Genomic DNA, 24,878 nt, shown 5'->3' with positions numbered 1-24,878 from the left:
AACAGATCCCTAAGCAAAGAACATTCATCCCTGCTGTCACTATAATGGGTAATCAAATTGGATTTAATTTCATACCAACTCAAGGACGTGCCATAGAGTTCGAGAACATTATCAGCGTCACCTATGATTTTAGTCCTAATGGCTTGGATCCAGACTGTATGAATTGGGGTACCACGCACTTTGTCAATCATTGGCATTACATTATCGATTGATCGAATGAAGGAATTCAATTTGATTTTGTTTCCGTCAAAACAGGGCAAATCTCGAATAATTTGCGGGGTTTGTAATGTTTTGAGGATAGATTCTGCGGGATTTACTGATCCAAAATGATTGTTATTACTAGCGGTTGCTGCTTGTTCAGATGCAGCCTGATCAGCTGCTGCCTGGGCTGCGACTGCTGCCTCGGCGGCTGCTGCTTGGGCTTCCGCAACTGCTGCTTGAACAGCGGCATTTTCGCGTGCCTGTTGCTCTGCCGTAATTTGGGCTAACTCGGCTCGTGCGTTTTGCACAGCTTCAGCGGCACCTTGCGCTTCGACTTTGAGCTGATGAATTTGCTCATTTTTAGAGGCTAATTCTTGCTTCAGGTACGCAAGTTGCTGTTGGAACTGTTCCATCTCTTTTTTTTTATTATTACTATCACTTATTTAAACAAAAACTCACTTGTTAGTATTTTTTACTCTTTGTCATCAAAATTGTTAGTTAATTAAGGTTAAAGATAAAATTACTTACGTTACGTCCTAGCTTGTTGAAACTGCCGATGTCCACTCGGTTTTCCTAATTTCCCTAACAAACGATTATCACTCTTAACTAATTTCGCGATTTACGTTCACGGAAACGATTTATGGTTCAACGGAATTTTTCTCGGTTTAAAACACTTAGAAAAATATCCGGACGACTGCGCCAGCTAAGAATTCATGGATCAGGGAATTCTTTTTAAAAAAGGAGAACTCGACTGCACGACTTGGAGATTAAACTAGAACTAACTTTATTCCTATTCTCTACAGAGTTTAGAACCTCAATCTAATGCGCACTATTACTGGGATTCCGGGAAGTCCGATCTGCTGGGAATAGAGATGTTGTTGAAATTGTCACGTCGCTCGGTATCGTGTTATGCTGGAACGGTGGGAACATAATTGTTGATGTTGGGTCCTCGGCTATGGCTTGGTTGCTAACTTCTATATTTGATTATATAAAGACAGAAATAAACGATGCGGAAATATAAAAGGAATTTTTATACATACTACGAAGTCGCCTGATACAAAATGCTTGTTGCAAAATATGTATTTAGATGTTTCTGGTTAGTCATATGTGATGCAACATTCAGAATGCAAAAATGTTGCTTGACTTTCCCAAAGATATGTATATGTGGCAATGCTGTTTGAATAAATTGAACGTAGAGAGCAAACCAGTACGCTCTCGGTAGCGGTTGTTGAAAAACGTAGCGAGGACCGAACATCGAGAGAGATGGTGGTGGAAAGGATGGGGTTTATGTCCGATTCCTTTCTCATGCAGGTTTCGTGCAACAAGTTCTCGCCAGATACACCACATCAGCAGAATGATATGTATGTATGCTTGTGTTTGACAGGATAACAGAAACTTTGATGATCTTTTGATATCACCACTACTTGTCACATAGATAATCGTTGCACCGCATGGTTTAGGAATGTCCCTTAGTTCGATTAGTGAGTATATTTTTTTTACTCAAGATTTTTCAAAGAAATTGAGGATTTTTCGAAGGACTTTTTGTTTCTGTTTGTTGTGAGTATCGGTGCAGGTTAGCTTATGACACTCATGCACAGAAATACGTACCGTGCTTGTACTAATAGAATCCAAGATTTGAAAGAACATTTGATTGAATCCTCTGAATGCTGCGAATTTTTTTATGTGAATGGAAGGAGAAAGCGGTTGTCGATTCCAGTAAAAAAAAAAAAAGTTAGAGTCGCAGCACCAGCTTACTATTGTTGGCCGCATTTGAATGGATGTATATATCCAATTTCTTAAGATGAACGAATCTATCGTCTGCGGTTGGTTGGAGCTGCTAAACACCAATAGAAAAAGAATTTGAATGTTGAGCGTGTATAAATATTTTGATCTTAATTTATCAAATATGTTAAAACTGTTTTTTTTTTCTTCTGAGAGGAAGGAAGATGTGTGGGGCACGAACGGATGTATGGGTGTATCGACACATCCTCTCCGAGCAGGCTTGAGCATCTCCTCCAGTCACAACGCAACAGCCTATCGGGTGAGTCACAACGTCCGTTCGGCGACCGAACATAGCCCGGTGGGTGATCTCTAGCGTTAAGCAGAGTTGCACACTCTTGAGACTGTATTTTCTCGGAACTCGAACCCTTGCAACGTCGGAAATTGCCTGAAGCACCGTGGATAGAATTCGCCGTGGACTTTCTTAGGCCTTTGCCTTCAGGTGATTACCTTTTAGTTTAGAAACAGTTGAACGTTTGGAGAAAATTTTTACCAGACTGGGATATCCCAAGACGTTGATGCTTGATAACGGCCGACAGTTTATGAGTACTGAGTTTGACAATAACTACAAGATTCAGGGCATAACAGTTAACAGAACCACACCGTATTGGCCTCAAGAAAACAGTTTGGTTGAGCGCCAAACTCCGTACGAACTGATGTATGGCAGAAACGTACGGACTAAACTTCCAGCCTTAGCTGATTTAAGTTCTGCAATACCGAGTACGGACTTCAGAGACCATGACCTACAAATTAAACAGAAAGAGAAGGAAAACGAGGATCGACGTAGGCGTGCCAAATGGTCGGAGTTAGTTGTTGGAGATAAGGTGTGCATGAAAAATGTTCTTCCGGGTAGCAAGCTTACTCCACCTTTTGTTAGCAAGATCTTGACGATGAAGGCGAAACAAGGTCCCAGAGTGACGGAACAGAATGACGAAACGGGTAAGCTGTACGAAAGAAACTCAAGCCATCTTAAGCAGATTTGTATTGATGACTGTCAAGCTAAAGGTATCCCAGACAACCAGAAGTCGTATTTTGTTTTACAGATTATATCGTATAGAATGTTATTTAAACTCATTTTCGTATATCTGTACCTACAATGTGCGGCCGATGCATATTCTTTTTGCATTTTTCAGCCTTGGATTATTTTCAAGGTTTAATTCATAAACGTTTTTAATTCTGATCTTCAAAAAGGACTAGTTTCTGCAGCAAATGATGCAATTGTAGTATTTTTATTGACTGAAAATTTTTTTGATACAGTGAAAGAAATTTTTTGATACAGTGTATATACTGGATTTGCTGCATTATATGCGATATGTTAACACGTATATTTGCACGTATATTTGTGTTGCAAATTCGAAAGACCCACCAAATGGTTGTCTGGGACGATGATCAGCCATGATTGACAGATTTTGTAGTGCTTTGCATAAAATTATTCGAAAATTAGATATTTTTTAACATGAAATACGGTTTATATTATTGTAACAACCAGGTGTTAGATCTTAGCAGAAAGAAAATAAGCTCGCAACTTTGCTTGCCACTTGGAGATACATATATGCTATAAATCGTATATAACTGCATTGATTCGTAATAATGTGCATGCAATCGTATACATATGCAAATTAATTCGCATGTCTGATTTTCGTAAATCTTCGGCAATCGGCAATCTTAAAAAAATACAAGTAAGTTCAATAAAATCGTTTATGATAATACGACATCGATGATTAGACTCGTATTTAAGGAGGCTTCAAAATGCTGTTTTTTTTATCATCGATGACGTGTTCTACGATTCAAAAGATTTTAGTTATAGAAATATACTATTTGCTTTTGGTTAACGCCTTTGAAGCAAATCCTCTTGAATTTTTATATTCCAGATAGTGTCGAGGAACCATCATGAGCTGCAGATCGTATAGTCAGGGGATCAAGTCCAGGTACTAACAATAACTTCATGAACGTTGAAAAAATCAGCAATCAGGCAAATAATAAATTTGTACTATATTAACTTGAATTTGACAGCAAAAAACGCATTTCTTTGAAATTATCTTATTTTTATTATTTTTGGCGATGAATAAACCAATTGGTTAAAGTACAAAAAAAAATATTATTTTTATTCAACTGACGGAAAATGAGAGCCCTGCACTCAAGTCGCAAAAAAACGACCAAATAAGTCGTCAAACTTTCCATATTGTTACGAATATGACGTATATTTCAACCTCAATCATCTATATGATGATGTAAATTGTTATAGTATATTCCAAAAAGAATCAGGGTAGTCGTAAATAATGCGCATGACAAGTCGTGCAAATCGTAATTTAATACAATCCAAATCAAGGATATGTTTGCTAATGTACCTATATAGCCTCCAAAATGATACGTATCCGCTAATCCGCTAATCGCTAATAAGTCCGCTAACTTTCGGTTAGCGAATTTATTTTCTCGCTAAATTTTTCTCCAGCTAGCGGATAAGAAAGTTCCGCTAATTTTTAGTTCCGCTAACTGAAGAACGCTACCTCTTTGAAGTGTGAATTTGGCCAAGATCATAAATTCGCCATTGTTCAGATTAAAAATTTTGAATCCGATGAGGTATTTAAATTTTCCTCAAAGATTGATTTCCGAAGCTATTCGATCTCGATCTTGACTGAAATCATAGGAAAAAGCATCTTTTTTAATTGTCTTCACTTGAATTTAAATCATAAGCCTTCTTTGAATATAAAAGAGATGAAAAAGTTATGAAAAAATGAAATTTCCAGAACAAAAAAAGTCAATAAATTAATAAATCTTTTGAGTATTAATGTTAAAAAAGATGAAAAACTATTTCGGACAAAACAAAGCATCTACCTAAAGAGAATATTTGCATTAACTGATGTAAAAAAAAACAGGTGAATAATTTTAATGTTTCAAAAGTTTTTCCTTTTGCATTCCGCCAAATACGCTTAAAAAACTAAAAGTGGACAACTGATATGGACAGAAATATTACGAAATAAGTTCGAAAACTGCCCCTATAGATATCCTTTAACAACTTTTCTAGTCAATATTATAATTAAAAAAGGCTGCAAAATTTGTGTTTAGCGTATCTTTTTCAAAACTGTCTACTATTGATTAGCGATTAGCGTTTTATTATAGATCGATAACTTTTACGCAACATTTAGCGGTTTTAATTAGCGATCGCTAACTTTGACCGAGTTAGCGATCTAATTAGCGCCGCTAACTTTTCAGTTAGCGATGCCGAACACTGCTAAACGGTTTGAGAATTGTTTAGTGAAATTTGAAATATTGTTATCTTATGTTGAAGGAGAGATGTGATGATGTATTTGTATCTTTACGCACATTATCTGGGCTACTGCTATACCTTATCTTTGATATACATTGACATTGATTATTCTAATAAACAGACTGAGTCAGTTAACCACGCGTAATTTATTGTGCAATGAAAATACCACAATTTGGAATATACATACTTTATGATTTTTTTGGAGAAATTGAGCATTTATTGAAGGAAAAAACCAAAATTTAAGAAGAATTATGCTTTTGTCGCATATAAAAATCAATTATGTGTGCCCAACAGACCTCTAGTATGTGTGTGTAGCAAGAGCATTATACATAATTAAGTGACGTTTCATTTGTTTGCTGAACATGCACTCAGATCTTTGTGCGTCAATGTGAACTTTTTTTATTTTTCGGTTAAAACAAAGTAGATTTAAAAAATAACCATAGAACTTCTTTCAGGACAAACAAAATAAAATCTGAAGGGACAATCGGACAGATGGATTGGGAGACCTTTTCTACATTCCGTTCATTTTGTTTACAAAACGAATCATCTATTTTCTAATGTCATCAAAACACACTCTAGCAAAATTGAACCAAAAATCTTCTGGTACAAAAACAAAACCCCAACGAACGAATGAATGAATAATACAAAGTGATTCCTTATTGATGGGGTTGGGCCGGCAGCAGATTCCGAGGGTTTTTCAATCAAATGCACGCATCCAAGTCGAGGATGTATTTGTTTACGCACACGTACGTGTGCGTGAGTTTATTGTTGAGACTAACTCGAAACAATAGGCAAACGGGAACTCAGGTAGGTATGTAAGTAGATAGTTAGATTGTACTCACCGCATCACTGATACCACTAAGCGACGTTGGAGGTAGGCCTATGGACCCCATTCCGTGCGGCCCCATCCCACCTCCTCCACCGCCGACAAAGAGCGACGGGGGTGGGGGGAACCTCTCCGTGAGTCCTCCGCTGGCCGAGCTGGGGGGTGGAGTCATCATGCCCATCCCACTTCCCGGAAACTGGCCCGGGTGCGAAATCGGAATCCCGGCCCGGGTGTTGGTGTAGACCAAATTTGTCGAATGGACCGACGGATGGTGTGCCAAATCAATCTGGTGGATTTTACGTCGATGCCGTGAGTTTTTTTTGTTGTTGTTGTAAATTTGGCCACCCCCGCACACATTGTGTTTGCAATTTGATGGAATAGGTACACACAATGCAGTGGTTCCACGTGTTTTCATTATCCAGGTTTAGCGTTTTGGAGCCCGGGAAAAAAATGGCCGTCCGCGTGGGAAAGGATGTTGATTTTTTTTTCCCGCACCCGAACACAGCAAATATATTTTGTTGAGCCCCAGCCATTTCGTTTCGATCGTTTCCCAATTTACGATGCGTGATGATTTCACAATGCCGTAGCGCCAAGTTTTACGGGACATTCAGGGTTTTTTTTTGTCGATTTGGTGTTTAAGGATTTCCATAAAACCAGTCATTGTGAGGGATTTCGACAAAGCAGCGGCAGTTCAGTAAATAATGAAAAAAAAAAAAAAAATACACAAACACAGAAAACAAGAAAGAGAGAATGTAGTAGATGGAAATGAAAGTTTTATTTCAATTCTACAACAAAATGTTACCGGATCAATTGGATTAGAGTTTGATCTGTGTGGGAATTTCGGGCAAATGGTTGCAGTTGTTTGGTTGCGGCAGGAGCTTCCTTTTTGACCGTGTAATGAATGGAAAAAAAATATAAGCATGACGCAACCATTACCCCAAATTTAGGGAATTGAGAGATCGTTGGTTTTTTTTGCAAAGTTGGTACTGAAACAGTTATCAGCGTTTGGTTTAGTAGGTGATTGACGGTTGCAACATTTCTCACGGTTGTTTTCTGTGTAAATTGAAAATTTATTGGAAGCCTCTTATTGTTTATTTTTGAAAATACTAATAGTAAAGCTGTAGTTCTATTATTTCAACCTTTTTTTTTACCTACTCATAGAATTTTGTAAGCTTTTTAAGGCCGTGAGTGACACCCGTCCATAGTGATATTTTTTAGAGTGAAATTTCCAGTTTAAGATTGAAATTAAGTTGCAGTACAGGGAAACTTCTTGATCTTATAAGAAATTTCAAAATAGAAAGTAGTGAAAGTTACCAAACAACTCTGGAACGATCTAAAAGCCGGTTTTTATGGAAAATATTAACAGTTCCTGCCGTTTTTTTGCATTTTCATGCAAAACTAAGCAACTTAAATTAAGTGATGCTAAGATTTGATTTTTGGGTTAAAAAGCTATTTTATTTAGTTATTTACATCAAAATAATTAAAAAAAACCAAATGATTTGAAATTACTTGAAATAAAAAATGATGGTTTCGACAAAAAAAAACTGAAATTGTCGATGGTTTTCTTTTATGTTTCTGTATTTATTTTTTTAAGTTTTGATCAGATTTTCCGGGATATAGCCCAGTTTTAGGTTTAGAAAATTTAAATCAAATACATGATTTCTGTTAGGTTTTTCAAAAAATTTCACCCGGAATAGTCCGGCTTGGATAAATGCAAAAAAAAACTCTAAAATGCTTACACATATCACTCTAAGCCTAACACATTTCAGTTTTCGACATTATATAACGTTTCCTGATCGAACGTCATTTTTATTTTAGACTAGCTGATCCCGTACGAACTCCGTTTCGCTTTGAACTTGGAATATGTCATGTTCGTATGAAAGTCAATTGCCGAAATTTTTCAGATGCACTTCGGAATTCATTGTTAAGTAATAATTGCACAAATATTGGACGATTATTTTTTCTGTCGTCTGCTACTAAATTTGAAATAAGGTAACATCTGACCGTGCCAAAAAGTTAAACCCCTTTCGGTGGCCTTTTATACAGTCTTTGATATCTGAAATTGATTGCTTTTCCCTCAAAACTCCGTTTGCAAATTTTCAAAGCAATCCATTGCATAATAACGTCAATATTGCTAAAAACAGTGAAAATGTAATTAATATGAACGACCCCTTTCGTCGACCCCTAGCAAAACATTTGACATCTGAAATCGATTGCCCGTCCCCGAAAACTACCGTGTGCAAATTTTCATTACAATCCGATTTCAAATAACGACGATATTGCAAAAATATTGAAAGGTTAATATGGACGACCCCCTTTGCCGGCTCCTTACACTGAATTTAATTCGTGAAATCCATTGCTCGTCCCTCAAAACTCTCGTGTACCAATTTTCATCTGAATCCAATGTATAATAACGACAATATCGCATTAACAGTGAATAGTTAATATGGACGACCCCCTTGGCCGACCCCTGTTTTTAATTTTGATAAGTGAAATCAATTGTTTGTCCCTAATAACTCCTATGTGCAAATTTTCATTCCAATCCGATGTATAAAAACGTCAATATCACTAAAATATTGAAATGTTGATATGGATGACCCCTTTTGACGGCCCCTTACATTGAATTTGATACATAAAATCGATTGCACGTCACTCAAAACTATCGTGTACCAATTTTCAGCTGAATACGATGCATAATAACGTCAATTTCGCAAAAACAGCGAACAGTTAATATGGACGACCCCTTTGGCTGACCCCTTACACACACCTTGACATCTGAAATCAATTGTCCAACTCTCAAAACATTCATGTGCAAATTTTAAACACGATCCGACGAAAAGTAACTTCAATATTGCGAAAACAATATTTGTCTTGTATGGACGACCCCCTTCAGAAGGGGTCATCCGAAAAACTGAAAACATTTTTCATCCTTCCTGAGCCTAATGAGCATCCATGCCAAATTTCAGACCTCTAGCTCTTAAGACGGCTGAGTCTATAGAGGACAAACAAACAAACAAACAAACAAACAAACAAACAAACAAACAAACAAACAAACAAACAAACAAACATACAGAAATTGCTTTTTATATATATACAAGATTTTGATTTGCAATTTCACATACTTTTTGAATTGAAAGACAAATCTTGGCATTCGAAAAACCTTAACTTGTTTTCAAGGCCACATTAACGGGGGCCACGGCCGCCAAGGAAAAAATAAATTTGAAATCGATACCAGATAATCGGAATTAAAATGGAAAATTCAACAGCTAAGGGGGCTCGGTTGAAATAATTTCTAGGATATTTTTAATCTAATATAGGCTTGTGGGCTCCCTAATTAAAGCACTGCAGATTTTTTCTTGCATTCATGTAGGCTGAGAAAATCAGGGCAAACTTTTTATTCAAATACCTGGAATCTGGTAAATTGATAAGAATTTTTCAACAGAAAATCCGGAGAATACAGTGTAAATAACAACAAAATTTCAAGAAGAAACTGTCTAAATCATATTTCAAACTCTCAACAAAAAAAAAACAATTCAGATAAAGCTAGCTCAGAAAATTACTCCCAATTTGAGTAACCTGTGTAGCGGTCGCACCTTTTAAATTTTAAATTCTTTCGAACCGTGTAGAATGCACCGGTTCTGCCAGTTGTATGCAAGTTGCATTTTTCCATCCGATGCCTTTATCGACCCTTGTGTCGAAGGTTGAATGCTAAAGCTTTTCCTTTCAAGGTGGAATCCATAAAGTTTTGCGAAGGGGTTGGGAAAGTAATAGAAAGGCCCGAATCACGATTGATAAACGAGCGACGAAATTAAATCGCCAAAATCCCGAAGAAATTGTAAAGGTTACTCGGGATTAACGTATTTCCGCCTAAGGTCAACGCCCGAGATCGTTTTCCCTGGTCTGAGGGTACATACTACAATCACTTCGATCTGGTTAGTGAACGCGAATGGAAGTCGCTTTGATCGCGATACGTTTTTTCTTCCTTTGATTCAAAGGTATCAAATAGTGATGTGGTTTTGAAAATTAAAGATTAACTTACTTTAAATTTGTTTAGCCCCGCATCTAGGCTAAACTAGCGAGATAGGGCCGAAATTGTGCGTGAAAAAACATAGTTAATACTAGGTAAAGTCGTGCATTAAAACCCGTGCTCGTGCATGTGCTAATTTTGTGCCTTGTAGGCAACAGATTTCGCCCTACAGCGTCTTCCGACAACGTGCGCCCATAACCAGACTTATCATCTCGGCCGAGAACCGCAACGAAGCCAACCGTCACCAGCCTCGTTGCTAGGTCCCAAGCACATCGCATCGTATTCTCGGCCAGCACGCCACGTGCCACCGTTACTACCAAATCCGGTTTTCGACATTCGTCGGAATCACCTGGTTCCTGTTCGGCCACCTCATCAAGCCAAGCTGATCAGGAGCGCAGCATCAGCCGAAACTGATATCGATAGAGCCGTCAGTGGTATCAGTCCAGCAGAGATCGAGATCGACGACGTCATCAGCTCCCGACAAGCGGTTGAGCGTGAGAGCAACAAGCTACGGCAGAAGGTTTGAGTCCAACCCACACTGATTCGGTGAGTCGTTTACATAATTCTCTGCCATCTATCTCATTCTCCATATAGAGCGCCGTCCACGGCCAACGACAGATTTGGCCAAAATCGGATTTTAGCGGCGAATTTCATCTTTGCGCAAATCGTATGTTTAAATAAAATTTCACGAAATTTTATGTTCACCCCTACAACATAATTTCGTCGAAGTTGTTGCGGAATTTATTGGAATCCGTCCGACCTTTAAAACTTAGCTGTACAGCAATCGGCCGCACCTTCTGAACGCGGTCGACGGCCCAAGCACTGCACGGTTTAGATTTGTATATGTAAATAGTTAGCAATACAATCGCACGCACTGGTAGGAGCTAGAGTAGGAATGTATCTGTATATAGTAGCATTAGTCTTATAAGAAACGAAATGGATATCCAACGAAGAATGAAATGAATTGTACGCCAGAAAAATTATGTTTGCCTTTATGAATTCCTCTTTATCATGCATCTAGCATTATTCCCTCCATAAAACTTCATAATCGGAATAATATATACAATGTTATTGAATCCTACCAAAGTATTTTAATTCGAGATTTTAGAAAGCACATCACTACGCGCAACGCTTAGAGATTCCCACATGTTCACTTTGAATTTAGCCTCTTCCACGACCGTTCGCCATCTGGTGGTGAGGGGATTGTAGTCCAGTGATGCGAAATGCAGGAATGAGCGATCTCGTACCGAGGAATTTTTATGTTTCTTTTAGGTTTTGATAATTTTTTTGAGTGTGACCGAGAAATTCTCAAGTTTTCGATTGCGGATTCGGTGGAGCCACTAGTTCGATCCTTTATCCGATCGGATAATTCTATGGACTCGCCTTGAAGGGAGTCTCAGCCGGGCATTTCGACCTTGGTGTGCTGTCCCTATTCTAGGGTGGCGCATAAGCAGCACGCTAGTATCGGATCGAACAGTGCTGGCTACAAATTGAATCTAAACCGTGCAGTGCTTGGGCCGTCGACCGCGTTCAGAAGGTGCGGCCGATTGCTGTACAGCTAAGTTAAGCCCCACGTTGGGCGCCACAATTTGTAGCCAGCACTGTTCGATCCGATACTAGCGTGCTGCTTATGCGCCACCCTAGAATAGGGACAGCACACCAAGGTCGAAATGCCCGGCTGAGACTCCCTTCAAGGCGAGTCCATAGAATTATCCGATCGGATAAAGGATCGAACTAGTGGCTCCACCAAATCCGCAATCGAAAAACTCGAGAATTTCTCGGTCACACTCAAAAAAATTATCAAAACCTAAAAGAAACATAAAAATTCCTCGGTACGAGATCGCTCATTCCTGCATTTCGCATCACTGGACTACAATCCCCTCACCACCAGATGGCGAACGGTCGTGGAAGAGGCTAAATTCAAAGTGAACATGTGGGAATCTCTAAGCGTTGCGCGTAGTGATGTGCTTTCTAAAATCTCGAATTAAAATACTTTGGTAGGATTCAATAACATTGTATATATTATTCCGATTATGAAGTTTTATGGAGGGAATAATGCTAGATGCATGATAAAGAGGAATTCATAAAAGCAAACATAATTTTTCTGGCGTACAATTCATTTCATTCTTCGTTGGATATCCATTTCGTTTCTTATAAGACTAATGCTACTATATACAGATACATTCCTACTCTAGCTCCTACCAGTGCGTGCGATTGTATTGCTAACTATTTACATATACAAATCTAAACCGTGCAGTGCTTGGGCCGTCGACCGCGTTCAGAAGGTGCGGCCGATTGCTGTACAGCTAAGTTTTAAAGGTCGGACGGATTCCAATAAATTCCGCCACAACTTCGACGAAATTATGTTGTAGGGGTGAACATAAAATTTCGTGAAATTTTATTTAAACATACGATTTGCGCAAAGATGAAATTCGCCGCTAAAATCCGATTTTGGCCAAATCTGTCGTTGGCCGTGGACGGCGCTCTATATGGAGAATGAGATAGATGGCAGAGAATTATGTAAACGACTCACCGAATCAGTGTGGGTTGGACTCAAACCTTCTGCCGTAGCTTGTTGCTCTCACGCTCAACCGCTTGTCGGGAGCTGATGACGTCGTCGATCTCGATCTCTGCTGGACTGATACCACTGACGGCTCTATCGATATCAGTTTCGGCTGATGCTGCGCACCTGATCAGCTTTTCTTGATGAGGTGGCCGAACAGGAACCAGGTGATTCCGACGAATGTCGAAAACCGGATTTGGTAGTAACGGTGGCACGTGGCGTGCTGGCCGAGAATACGATGCGATGTGCTTGGGACCTAGCAACGAGGCTGGTGACGGTTGGCTTCGTTGCGGTTCTCGGCCGAGATGATAAGTCTGGTTATGGGCGCACGTTGTCGGAAGACGCTGTAGGGCGAAATCTGTTGCCTACAAGGCACAAAATTAGCACATGCACGAGCACGGGTTTTAATGCACGACTTTACCTAGTATTAACTATGTTTTTTCACGCACAATTTCGGCCCTATCTCGCTAGTTTAGCCTAGATGCGGGGCTAAACAAATTTAAAGTAAGTTAATCTTTAATTTTCAAAACCACATCACTATTTGATACCTTTGAATCAAAGGAAGAAAAAACGTATCGCGATCAAAGCGACTTCCATTCGCGTTCACTAACCAGATCGAAGTGATTGTAGTATGTACCCTCAGACCAGGGAAAACGATCTCGGGCGTTGACCTTAGGCGGAAATACGTTAATCCCGAGTAACCTTTACAATTTCTTCGGGATTTTGGCGATTTAATTTCGTCGCTCGTTTATCAATCGTGATTCGGGCCTTTCTATTACTTTCCCAACCCCTTCGCAAAACTTTATGGATTCCACCTTGAAAGGAAAAGCTTTAGCATTCAACCTTCGACACAAGGGTCGATAAAGGCATCGGATGGAAAAATGCAACTTGCATACAACTGGCAGAACCGGTGCATTCTACACGGTTCGAAAGAATTTAAAATTTAAAAGGTGCGACCGCTACACCTGTTTCCTTGGTTAACTTGAAAAATTTCACTTGACTAAAAAAAAGCTTTTTGAAATCCATTTATAATAGCATTTTTTTAATCTTAATAAAACATTTTAATCTGTATAACATTTTTCAAATTTTGAAAATATAACATGAAAAGTTTTCATTGAAATTTAAAGATATGCAACTAAAACAAATATTTTGATGATGAATCATAAATTAAGCAATTTCTGCTTTGGTTCTTACTGTAATTTAAATTATGGTTTTAGTTTCAGAAACTGAAATGTGATTTAGAATTATCTCTAATTTTGGGTTCTGACTTTCACTTTTGAACTGTTATACATAGAGCTTGATTCAAGTTCATTCAGAATTTCCATTTTTAATTTGTTCATAAATTACTACGCAAAGTTGAATTAAAAATTATTGCTTGAAAATAACAGAAACTACATTCTACGCATACTGAATTCTTTTCCAGTTCCTTTGTATGTTTAAAAAATATTATGCATAATTTAGGATGGAATAAGAAAAAAAAACCTGATTCCTTGAACTCTGCCTAAGAAAAATGGCCTCGGGCCAACGATGATATAAAATATTCTTCACATTCCAATTATTCTTGTTCTTCTAAATGCTCAACTCCACATTCAATTGAGTTTGATAAATGAAATAAATCCCCAAAATTCACATTATTCAAAGTTTCCAAAAATTAAAAAGCAAATCATGATTACTTTGGGTGGCCTGATGATTTTCAAAAAACTGTCATTTTGATTTCTCCCAAAAGTTATAGAACCTTTTTTTAATTAGCTTTGCTTACTCTGAAATATGCAGAAATTTTTAAAAATTTTATATGAATTTTAAACCAAATTGAACCTGAAATGTTTTTTTTTTTCATAAGCAAAAATTTGAAGAAATGTTAAAAATATTTGTAATGGCATTTTTTCAAATTTCTAAAAATTGTAAAGTTTTAGTTTGCAAGATAACTGTATCTCTGAAATTTGATTATCTGGGAAAAATGTTATTGTATGAAGAAATAAGGTAGTAATCAAGTTAAGAATCATGTCGTTCTTGTGGGTTCGTTGGTTTTCATCGAAATCTGATCCGTTTTTTATCTTATGAACGCCAAATAACCAAAACTAAAGGTGAATGCTGTTTCCTTGCGTTATCAATTGAATTTTCTAAAAAAAATTATGAATTCGTAAATCGTTCTTATTTAAATTAACTTAATCTGATTTTTGAAAACACTTATCTTTTTCATCATCAGATTTTGCATTAAGTTTAAAATAAGTTAAAAAAAAATTTCATGTGTTCATTTTTAAGCTTTTATTCGTTTTTTTTTTTTAATTTCTAAATTTGCCTGGGTATTGTTAGGTTTTTTTTTGTTTAAAAATTAAAAACCTAATGCCCGAATTTTGCGAGGTTTTTGAATAAATCTCTGAGTATATCCAGGTATTTTCCTTAAAAGCGAAAGAAATGGTTAAAAATGAACACATGAAAAACACATCAGCGCAATGTTGCCGAAATCACAGAAAAATCTATAATTATTGAAAATTCTGAGCCAATGTTGTTCACAGGATCTATTCCACAGAACACAGAATTTTAGAAATATTCACAGATTTCTCAGATTTTTTAATTTTTGTATCGTTTTTTTTCCAAAATTTAATAATTTGTGTCAATATAAATTTTGGATAGTAATTTTTATGTAGGAAAATATGATAAAATTGGTAATTTCATTCGATTTTCATTGAGTATAATGTTAAAAGACACAATTTGATATAAATAATGAAAAAAAATAATGAAAAAAGCATCTCAGAAAGCCGTCGAAGAATTTTTGGGTAAAATCAGAGAAAGCCAGAAGTTTTTTTTCTTCAAATCACAGATTTTTTTTTCGGCAACCTTGCATCAACGGGGTTAAAATCATATCTTACCATTCCTTAAAAAAGTATGCAAATTAATTTCGCTACAAAAAATTAAAACCATTTTTTTCTGACGCAAATGTAATAAAGCTCATGAACAAAATTTGAATTTTGGGTTTGGATTTTTCTAATATAATGAAAAAAGCCGGGCAAAATCCGGGAAACCGGGCTGAATAAGCCAATTCTTTTTTTCTGTGATAAACAGAGTAAGCCCAGAAAAAACCAGGCAATCTGGAACCTTATTATACATTTTTTTCGATAATCTTCTCCCATTCTGTAATGTAGCAAAAATTTTCAAGAGAATCTTAAACCAAATTTAACTAAAGATATTTTTTCTAAAGCAACAAATTTGTGGAAATGTCAGTGATATTTTTAATGACATCTATTCAAATTTCTAAAAATTGTTAAACTCAAGTTTTTACGATCACTGTATCTCTGAAATTGAAATATCTGGGCAAAAAATTATTGTTTGAAGGAATGGAGGATAAAAAACAAATTCAGAATCATGATGTTCTTGTAAGTTTGTTGGTTCACTTGTAATCAATCATTACTTCATCGAAATCTGATTCATTTTTTTACTCAAACGTCAAATGACCAAAACTAGCGGCAATAGACAAAATCTGACAGAAAATTCGATTTTAGGACGTCAAAATTTCCAAATAAATCATTCGAAATTGACATTTAATAGAAATTCCTTTGAGTTATCATTTGAATTTTAAAATTAGTTTCAAAATTTGAAGGAAGAATTTTATTGAAAAAAAAACAGTTTGAAATAAGTTGAAAATAAATCATTTCTCATGTGTTAATTTTCCATTCCTTCTTTCGCTGTTTAGGGGAAATAACTATGTTTGCCCGCATATTGCCTGGATTTTTATATGTAAAATTAAAAAAAAATGCCCAAATTTGGGATAAAAATGCATAAATGTGTACGGCAAGGCAAAGCCTGCAAAGAAGAAAATAATCTGAAGTACTTATTGTAAAGAATATACATAGATTTAGATTTAAAAGCTCCCAAAAAAAAATTTTTTAAGAAAACAACAAAAAATCAGAATTGAATAACGAAGATCATCAATTTGAAATAATTTAATAATAGGTAGATCTTCTAAAATTATTCGTTTTTTTTTTAATTTTCGAAAAAACAAGTTTTTTAAAAAAGTAACCCTTATTTGACCAGTCCTACTATTTAATTATTATAATTTGATTGCCTTAGTTTTTAAATTCTTTTTTTCTTAAAAACATAATCTTCTAACAGGCTTCCAATCAATCACATTTGTCAATGAGATAAACATTGTTTATACTTTTTGTCCATTGCAGTAAGAATTCCAGATTTTTTTTTCTTTACATGCCTTGCCTTGTCGAACAAATCCAGGCATTTTTCCGGAAAATATTGGATTTCTTTAATTTTTAACTTTGAACTTGCTCAAGAGTCGTTGATTTGATTTAAGTATAGAATAAGTTTATTGAAGAAAGCCTTGGAAAAACTTCTATTTTTTATACCCCAATTAATCAAAAATTCAGATTATTGTATAGATATACGGGAAGTTTTTGTTATACGTTAGATATATGTCTTCAAAATGTTCAAATGCTTTCATGCGAATTGAAAATATTTTTAAACACACCCTTGCTACCTTTCGTGATGCAGTAAATTGACACAAATTCGAAGTTATTTTAACTTGCTTTCAAGAAATTAAATCAAGAAAAAGAATTATTTGTCAAATTTGATAAAATCGTCATTTTTGTTATTTTTGTCAAAATCGTCATTTTTGTTATTTTTGTCATTTTTGTCATTTTTGTCATTTTTGTCATTTTTGTCATTTTTGTCATTTTTGTCATTTTTGTCATTTTTGTCATTTTTGTCATTTTTGTCATTTTTGTCATTTTTGTCATTTTTGTCATTTTTGTCATTTTTGTCATTTTTGTCATTTTTGTCATTTTTGTCATTTTTGTCATTTTTGTCATTTTTGTCATTTTTGTCATTTTTCTTCAATTCCTTTGAACTATCGCAATAAGTAGCACATTTACCTTATGGGGGGAAACGCTAGAAAGGGTCGGCGGTAAAAAAAAAACGTTTTAAATAAAGGTTTCCATTTTTCATGGAATCCATCACTTTTCCCTTAGCTTTTGTAACAAAAGTTCAGTTTCAAGAAAGATTTCTTTCCTAGGAATGATTTGTCGAACGTATTGTATTTTTTAGAGCTGTTTTTTTTTTTCAATTGATCCGGTAATGAAAAAGGGAGACACTTACTAAGACCTTTATCTCAAAACGTACCTGTGCATAGATCGTCGGCTCACTTCGTTTGATATCGGACTGCCTCGGTCGGCCCAGGGTGGCACTCACGTACATCTGCTTCTGGCCCATCTGATGGCCCCCGGACAAGCTCGTCAAATCCGCGTACGTCAGGTCGTGCTGTTCCAAGCCAAGCCAAGCCAAAGATTGGAACCCCACCGAGATTGGAAGGAAAACAAACAACCCCGGTCGTTAAGAGAATGCAAAGTCAATCGCTTTGGCTGTCTGTTAACTTTGGGCCAACAACACAGTCAAGCTTTACTCCGGAAGAGAGAGCCAAACTCCCACACCGGAAGTACTCACCTTGTGCCCGTCGGATCCATATCCCCCGATGATCGGCGTCGGAATTATGCCGCTGTGTACCGGGATGTAGTTCTGATTATCGCCAGCGGGCGCCAGTGCCGATGGGAATACGTTCTGTTGCATGCAGCTTCCGTCTCGAAGAGTCGCGTAAAATGTCCTCGTATCCGGATACCCAACCGTGGCAGCCGTTCCTCCCCCTCCAACACCCAGTCCTCCGTGTTGCTGTTCGGCCAGGGCAGCCGTCGCGTACAACCGCGGATGGCCACCGGCACCGGAACTGCTCAGCCACTCGAACGCTTTCTCATCTTCTTCCAACAGGTGGGGTAATTTCCCTGCGGAATTTAGAGAGACTGAAACTTATGGCGATTCAGGGTGGGATGAGTGATGGTGAAAATTTTTTGGAAAACTTGGAAAGGAAAATATATAAAAGCGAACCGGTTGACAATTTAACAAAAAAAAGTTAAAAAAATTAAAAAAAAAATTAAAGAAATATTTTGTTATTTAAAGAACTGTACCTAAAATGGATAACGGCACAACTGCCAAGCATTCGGACGTGTATGTTACCTGTCTCTGATAATTTAGAGGACGAAACGTTACAGATTAATCAATCGAAAACGCTCATTGATGACAATAGTAAGTTGCTATCGAAATAGTGGGTCTGAACAAGGTTCTTAGATACACTAGGTTCTCCGACTTTCACAGTAAGTAGGCGAGGAGTGAGCGGGGCTCTCAATGAGTTTGTTTATTTTTTGCTCCGCATTTCTGTGGTTTATTGGTAAACAAACTTCATGAGTTCCGCATAGTTGCATAGCCTACATAGCCAAAATGGTTGAATCGGGAATTCGTTATTCGGGAACACCTCCTGAATATATACCCACCTTGGGTCTGAACTTTTCATATACTGTCATTGAATTCAAAGCAAGCTATCGATTGCTTCGAATAGCATTGCATAGCAAAGCATAGCAAAGCATTGGGTTGGAATTTATCGATTGCTTTGATTCTGCAAATAAAACGTTTGTTCGCCAATATTTAAAAGTTTGGATTTCCAACTCCTTTATCGAAAATAAGAGCAAGTTCACTCGTGTTGAGAAAAAGTGATAGAAAGTTTGACACTTGTAGGACATTTTGAAAACTTTACTATGCAAAACCGTTTTCAAGATCTGCGGCCTCCATTTTTTTTACAACACGTGTTCTATTTGCATGCTGTGATGCAAAAATAGCTCAATTTCTATCATATATGGCTGAAATAGGAACAGTAATGTAAAAGAATACAACGTCCAAAGATCTTGAAAACATATTTGCATGGTAAAATTTTCAAAATGTGCTACAAATGCCAAAGTTTCTATCACATTTTCCAATCACGAGTGAACTTGCTCTAAAAGCGTCTGTATCCGTGGTCTATTCTAGGGTCTAATTTAAACGAGAATTGGACCAATAAAATTAGATCTAATCCAGTGAAGAACTGGCCACTCCACATGTATTCTTTGAACTGTCAAATTGTTTAGAACTGAGTCAAGTTGAGTAGAAATATTATAAACTTTAGGCCAATCCTTATACCAGTTATAGAAAAGTTAAAACTGGTATGTGCGGTTGCTTTTTTCGGAATTTAGATATAAACTGGCTGTTTGGACCACGGATAAAGTTGATAGAACAAAACAATAAATACAAAAATAATTAAATCTGCAATAAGATCTCAAAGATAACAAAGCATAAAAATATTTCACGAAATTGAAAAAAAAAACAAACAAAATATTGAGAATTACCATAAATAATTCAAATAACAAATAAAATGATAAAAATTACAAATATGAAAAAAATATAAAAAGCAAAATGAACAAATCAAATGCTTAGTGTGTTCAAAACACGATAAAAAATAATAAGGAACACTAATGAAAAATAAAAAAAAAACTCAATTTTGACAAGGGTCGATTTTGGCAACGCAATGTGTTCGAGAGTGTTGCCCAAATCGAAAGGGGACTTTGAAATGTTGAGCCTTGTTTTATCTTTTTATGTTGTTTTGTCTTATTTGAATGAAGTTAAATTTTGTTCAAACTTGTTTAGTATGTTTTGTATTATTTAAAAAGACTTATCTGTTGTGATCATATGTTATCTTGTTCTATATGATTATGGAAAAATTATATAACCACAATCGAATGTTGTTTTAGTGAACGCTATTTTTTTCATTTCTCCGGCAGTTTTCCGGCAGGTTCCAGACTATGAAAGTCGAATTTTGACCAAAAAACTTTTTTCGAAATATCACCAAATCTCGACGTTTCATGCGTTTTAAAGTCATTTGGTAGAAAAATAAATTGAACCATTTTTCCGATTTCCTCTGGTTCTCCCTTTGGTTAATTTTAAGGGTCAAAAGTCGAAATTTTGAGCTGTTTGAGGCACCCCTAGATAATTTCAACTGAGCTGAAATTTTACACAGATCAGGTTTTTGGACTGATTTACAAAATGTTTAAGGTAGGTTTTCACAATTGGATCATGAAATTTTACCATTTTTTTTCCCTTGTAGGGGAGAGCCCACTGCGACCAGTAGTTGATCTATTGTGGTAATTACCCCGCGTTACTGTATGCTATCAGGCTCACCTGCACTATGGGTTGAAGTGACAGTTGATTGCTGACTAAGCATTTTATCCCAATCGGATATCATACCCGATGTATGATATAACCTTCTTAGGGCTGATATGCAACCATATGTCTTGTGCGCTTATTAACTTTGCCCCAAGAACACGCTCTCTCCTATTTAAGAGGGCGCAGCAGTTGCATAAGAGATGCTCTGCAGTTTCTTTTTCGAACCCGCAGAACCGACAGTCGTCGTTTTGAATGATGTTTATCCTTTTGAGATGCTGTTTTGTTGGACAGTGTCCTGTCAATAGACCAGTGTAAGTACTTAACTCGTGCTTACTTAAATTTTACCATACATTCATTACATGGGTCATTCTATACCAAGTATAACAGTTTGGACGTTTCAACCGATAATTAATAGCAGCTTGTATTGAAGCAATAATTACGAATGCTCTTTCTTCTCTGCATTCGTTCCTTTTATTCAACTTGCTCTTAGAACTTATGACTAACATAGAATCGATGTCCTCCAGTGAGGATCTTCCAACTATTTGTAAACAATCAACAAAGTCGGCATGAAGTAATTTTACGGAAAAAAAGACGACTATTGTTTAAATTATTTCAGCTAGTTATATCAATCATCAAAATGTAGCTGATTTTAAAGCATTCAAATAAAAATAAATTATATTGAACTACAAACTGATGATTGGCCTTACGCAATCAACTATCAATAAAATAGGTTAAACTATAATGGTATAATTGATTCAACTGTATGATAGGTTCAACTACTACTGTATGATTGATTTAAGGCATTAAACTATAAATATAATAGAATCCACGACAAACTATTGATTGACCTCTCACAACCAATTATCAATATAGTTGATTCAACAATAATGGAACTAAAGATTTGCCAAATTCAAATTTATTTGCATGATTAATTATAAGTTTTCAAACATTAATATAATACAGTTAACTTCAAACTACGGATTGGCCTTGCGCAACCAACCATCAATATTGCTGAATCAAATTGGGTTCTTTCTTCTTTTTTTACCAACACTTCCAAACCAAGCAAACAAAAAAAAACCTACTTCGATCAAACAAGAAAATGTCATGAAGGACCATCATCGTTCTGCCGTTCGGAGCATCTTCATTAGGATCACCCAACCGTCACGGATTTCCGGCAGGTCCAAAATGATTCACCAGTGTATGCTAAAAAGCAGCAGTATCAGTTCTTAAATGGATCTAAAATTGTTGATCGGTCGTCGTTTCCAGGATGTGATCGATCGAGGTAAAGGAAGTCATTTTCTCCAAACAAGTTAGTTTTCAAATGTGTTGTTTTCTGTTTCCAAAGCACGTAGAGATAACATAATTTTTTTGTCGATCTGGAACGTCTTGAGCTGCAAAATTTATAGCATTCCGATCGTGGTTTGCGGAAGTAAATTTCTGATGGAAAATGCAGCACGAAAAAAAGGATCCTTCAGAAGAACCGGTATGATCCGATGCATATATTCTTCAAGAACAGCAGTTGGCGGAACCAACACCATCAATTTTCGGGAACATCCGTTTCTGCCGTTTCCACCGAAAGAATTAAATCCACAGCTGTTGCCGGAACAAAGATCGATCAACCTCTAGCAACATCCGTATCTGGACCAAATACCCATAAACAGCAGCTGGTGATGTAAACATCATCGATTGAATACAACACAAAATATATAAACATAACTAAAATATATATGTGATATGAGTTATGATTTTTTTATGCAAAAACCAATCAAATACGTTTATGAGAATCAACTATATGTTTAATTGGACGCAAAAATTCAACCATACAAATAAAGTTGATTTTATTATATTTATCGTTGAATCAATCATACGATTAAGGTTGAATCTATTATATTCATTGTTGATTGCATAAAATCAACCATACGATCATAGTTGAATCTATTATATTTATAGTTGAATGCATAAAATCAATAATACAACTATAGTTTAATATATAATATGTGTTATTGAACGCAAAAGATGAATCAGTTAATCTATCATAAATATAGTTGAAATTTTCAGATCTGTAGTAGGTCGAAAATCAAACAAAAATGTGATTGAATATAAGTGGATTATTTTTGTAAATACAATACTTTTTTCATCGTGTACCGATATCATCTGTTGACTATCGATGTTATTTCAGGCTCCCATTCGTCAGTTGCAATAAAATACATCCTGTGAGAATGAAGGAATCATAAAATAACATAAAGAATAATAACCAACAGACGCACGCAGGAGTATATAGAACAAAATGTATTTTTGATATTTATCCTCAGTCATACATTTGAATATTTTGAAATAAGACTATTAAAATATTATAAAAGTTTATGAAAATACTTCTTAAGCGATTCTATCACCCGACAGTTATTTTAGCGTTCTAATAATGAAAAAAGTCGATATCAGTATCGAATCTGCTCCATACTTCAAATATTATCTCTCACTTTGACCTAATGAAAATCTATTCATTTTCTTACCACTCTATTGTACTGATTTCTATTCAGATTTGCAACAACCAATTTTTATAGCCTTTTTTATGTAGTAATGGGCATCAACAAATTTTCTGTTAGTCAGCAGCTTTACCATTTAGATGGTCTTAGAAACTTTTTTGATTAATTTTGAAACATGCATATTAGACCGCTGCAAATAGTGACTTTTTGCTCCCATATGTTTTTGCGATGCCTTCACCAATTATCAATGTAAAATTTGAGATAATTTGGTTGATTCCTGAATTAATGCAACGCGTTTCAATTTTGAATGGAAATTTGTATGGTGGAAAAATTTTTAGCAGATTAAATCGTCCAGAAAATTCAAATAAGCTGAAAATGATGTTTTGTCTTGACTTATTGGTTTTGCTTATTCTTAAGCTTCAATTTTTGCTAACATGAGAAGAAACTAAGCATTTCATGAACAAAGTTTTAAATATTTCAACTGGTTTTTGTTGATGTTGTATTGATTTTCTTTTTTAAATCGGCACTGCAGTCTATTTAAGATATGATGATTATTTGATTTCATCCAACGTTTCGAGACTAGGTTGGTCTCATCCTCAGGGAAAAAATATAGTCTTTTTTATGTGGCTTTTGTGAAGACTTATGTCTGGCAGTGTTGTAGATTTTCTTGTTCGAACAATAATTAAAAATAATGATACATTCAAAACTATCTCACGGGAATTTTCAACGGTGATTTTGAAAGACTGCACATTGCACTGGATTTTTTAAAATGATGTGAACCTTGAGGATGAGACAAACCTTGTCTCGAAACGTTGAATGAATTGATATAATCATCAATTCGAAAAAAGGCTGCAGTGCCGACTTCAATAAGAAAATCAATAGATACTACAGTTATAACCATTTAATATAAAAAATCTGAATCCATTGAAAAGTCTATAAAAATGGCAGACTTTGCTTGCTTGAGCTAACAATCATTTCATGAAATGTTTTTGCTAGGGTTATATACATCAAAAAAAATTGTTGGCTATACAAAGCAATTTTCTTGATTTTTTTTTAACATTTTTATCCATTGGTTCAACAGCTTTAAAAAAGCAAGCAAAAATACTTAAATTTTTTTTTAAATTTGATTTTGCATAACATCGAATATCTTTTCTAAGGTAATAGTTAAGTTCGTGGTTTGTTGACATGAAATTTACTGCAATAATCAAGGAATATTTATGTTGTAAAGTTATATATGTTTTACTTCCAGTACAACTCTTATGATTTTTGAATAATAAATTTGTTTTCCCATACAAAATTCCATACACAATTAAAACTCCTTGCACTATTTCAGGACTGGACGAATTGTTTTGAAAATTTGTATAGCTATTTCTGGCATTAAAAACAATCAAAAAAAGTTATGGGATGTGTAAAAATTTATAAACTTGAAATTTCCATACGAAGCTTGCAGTGGTCTAATGCCTTTATCGTGCTGCCCTTAGTTTATTTATGCTGCAAAGCTTAAAACATCCATAGGCACGATTTTATGGATGTATCCTTTGGTTTTTACGCTTATTTTTTCGTCTATTTGGAGCACATCATGAAATTCCTATGATTTTCTCTAAAATTAAAAGATTTGTTTCTATAGAGAGATTGCTAAACTCTAAACTACATGATTATGTTGAACAACTAAGTTCTTAAAAATGAACGTTCATTCTTTTAAGTCT

At 35.7% G+C, this 24,878-nt stretch overlaps 1 protein-coding gene across 1 annotated transcript in view; it reads right to left on the bottom strand.

Annotated features, from left to right (window-relative positions):
* The window catches only part of LOC129753846 (uncharacterized), a 234,011-nt gene that overhangs the window by 34,096 nt on the left and 175,037 nt on the right, over positions 1 to 24,878 (bottom strand). The window contains exons 15-17 of the mRNA XM_055749694.1: positions 18,113 to 18,468; positions 17,792 to 17,929; positions 6,091 to 6,360 (exon numbers count right to left, since the gene is read on the bottom strand). Of these exons, the coding sequence (XP_055605669.1) occupies positions 6,091 to 6,360; positions 17,792 to 17,929; positions 18,113 to 18,468 (764 nt within the window). The remainder of the gene's footprint in view (positions 1 to 6,090; positions 6,361 to 17,791; positions 17,930 to 18,112; positions 18,469 to 24,878) is intronic.

Source organism: Uranotaenia lowii, chromosome 3 (assembly GCF_029784155.1).
Source record: "Uranotaenia lowii strain MFRU-FL chromosome 3, ASM2978415v1, whole genome shotgun sequence".
In the NCBI taxonomy this organism is placed as follows: Eukaryota; Metazoa; Arthropoda; class Insecta; order Diptera; family Culicidae; genus Uranotaenia; species Uranotaenia lowii.
Note: the sequence above shows the minus strand (reverse complement) of the source record. Positions and strands in the feature narration are given on the sequence as shown.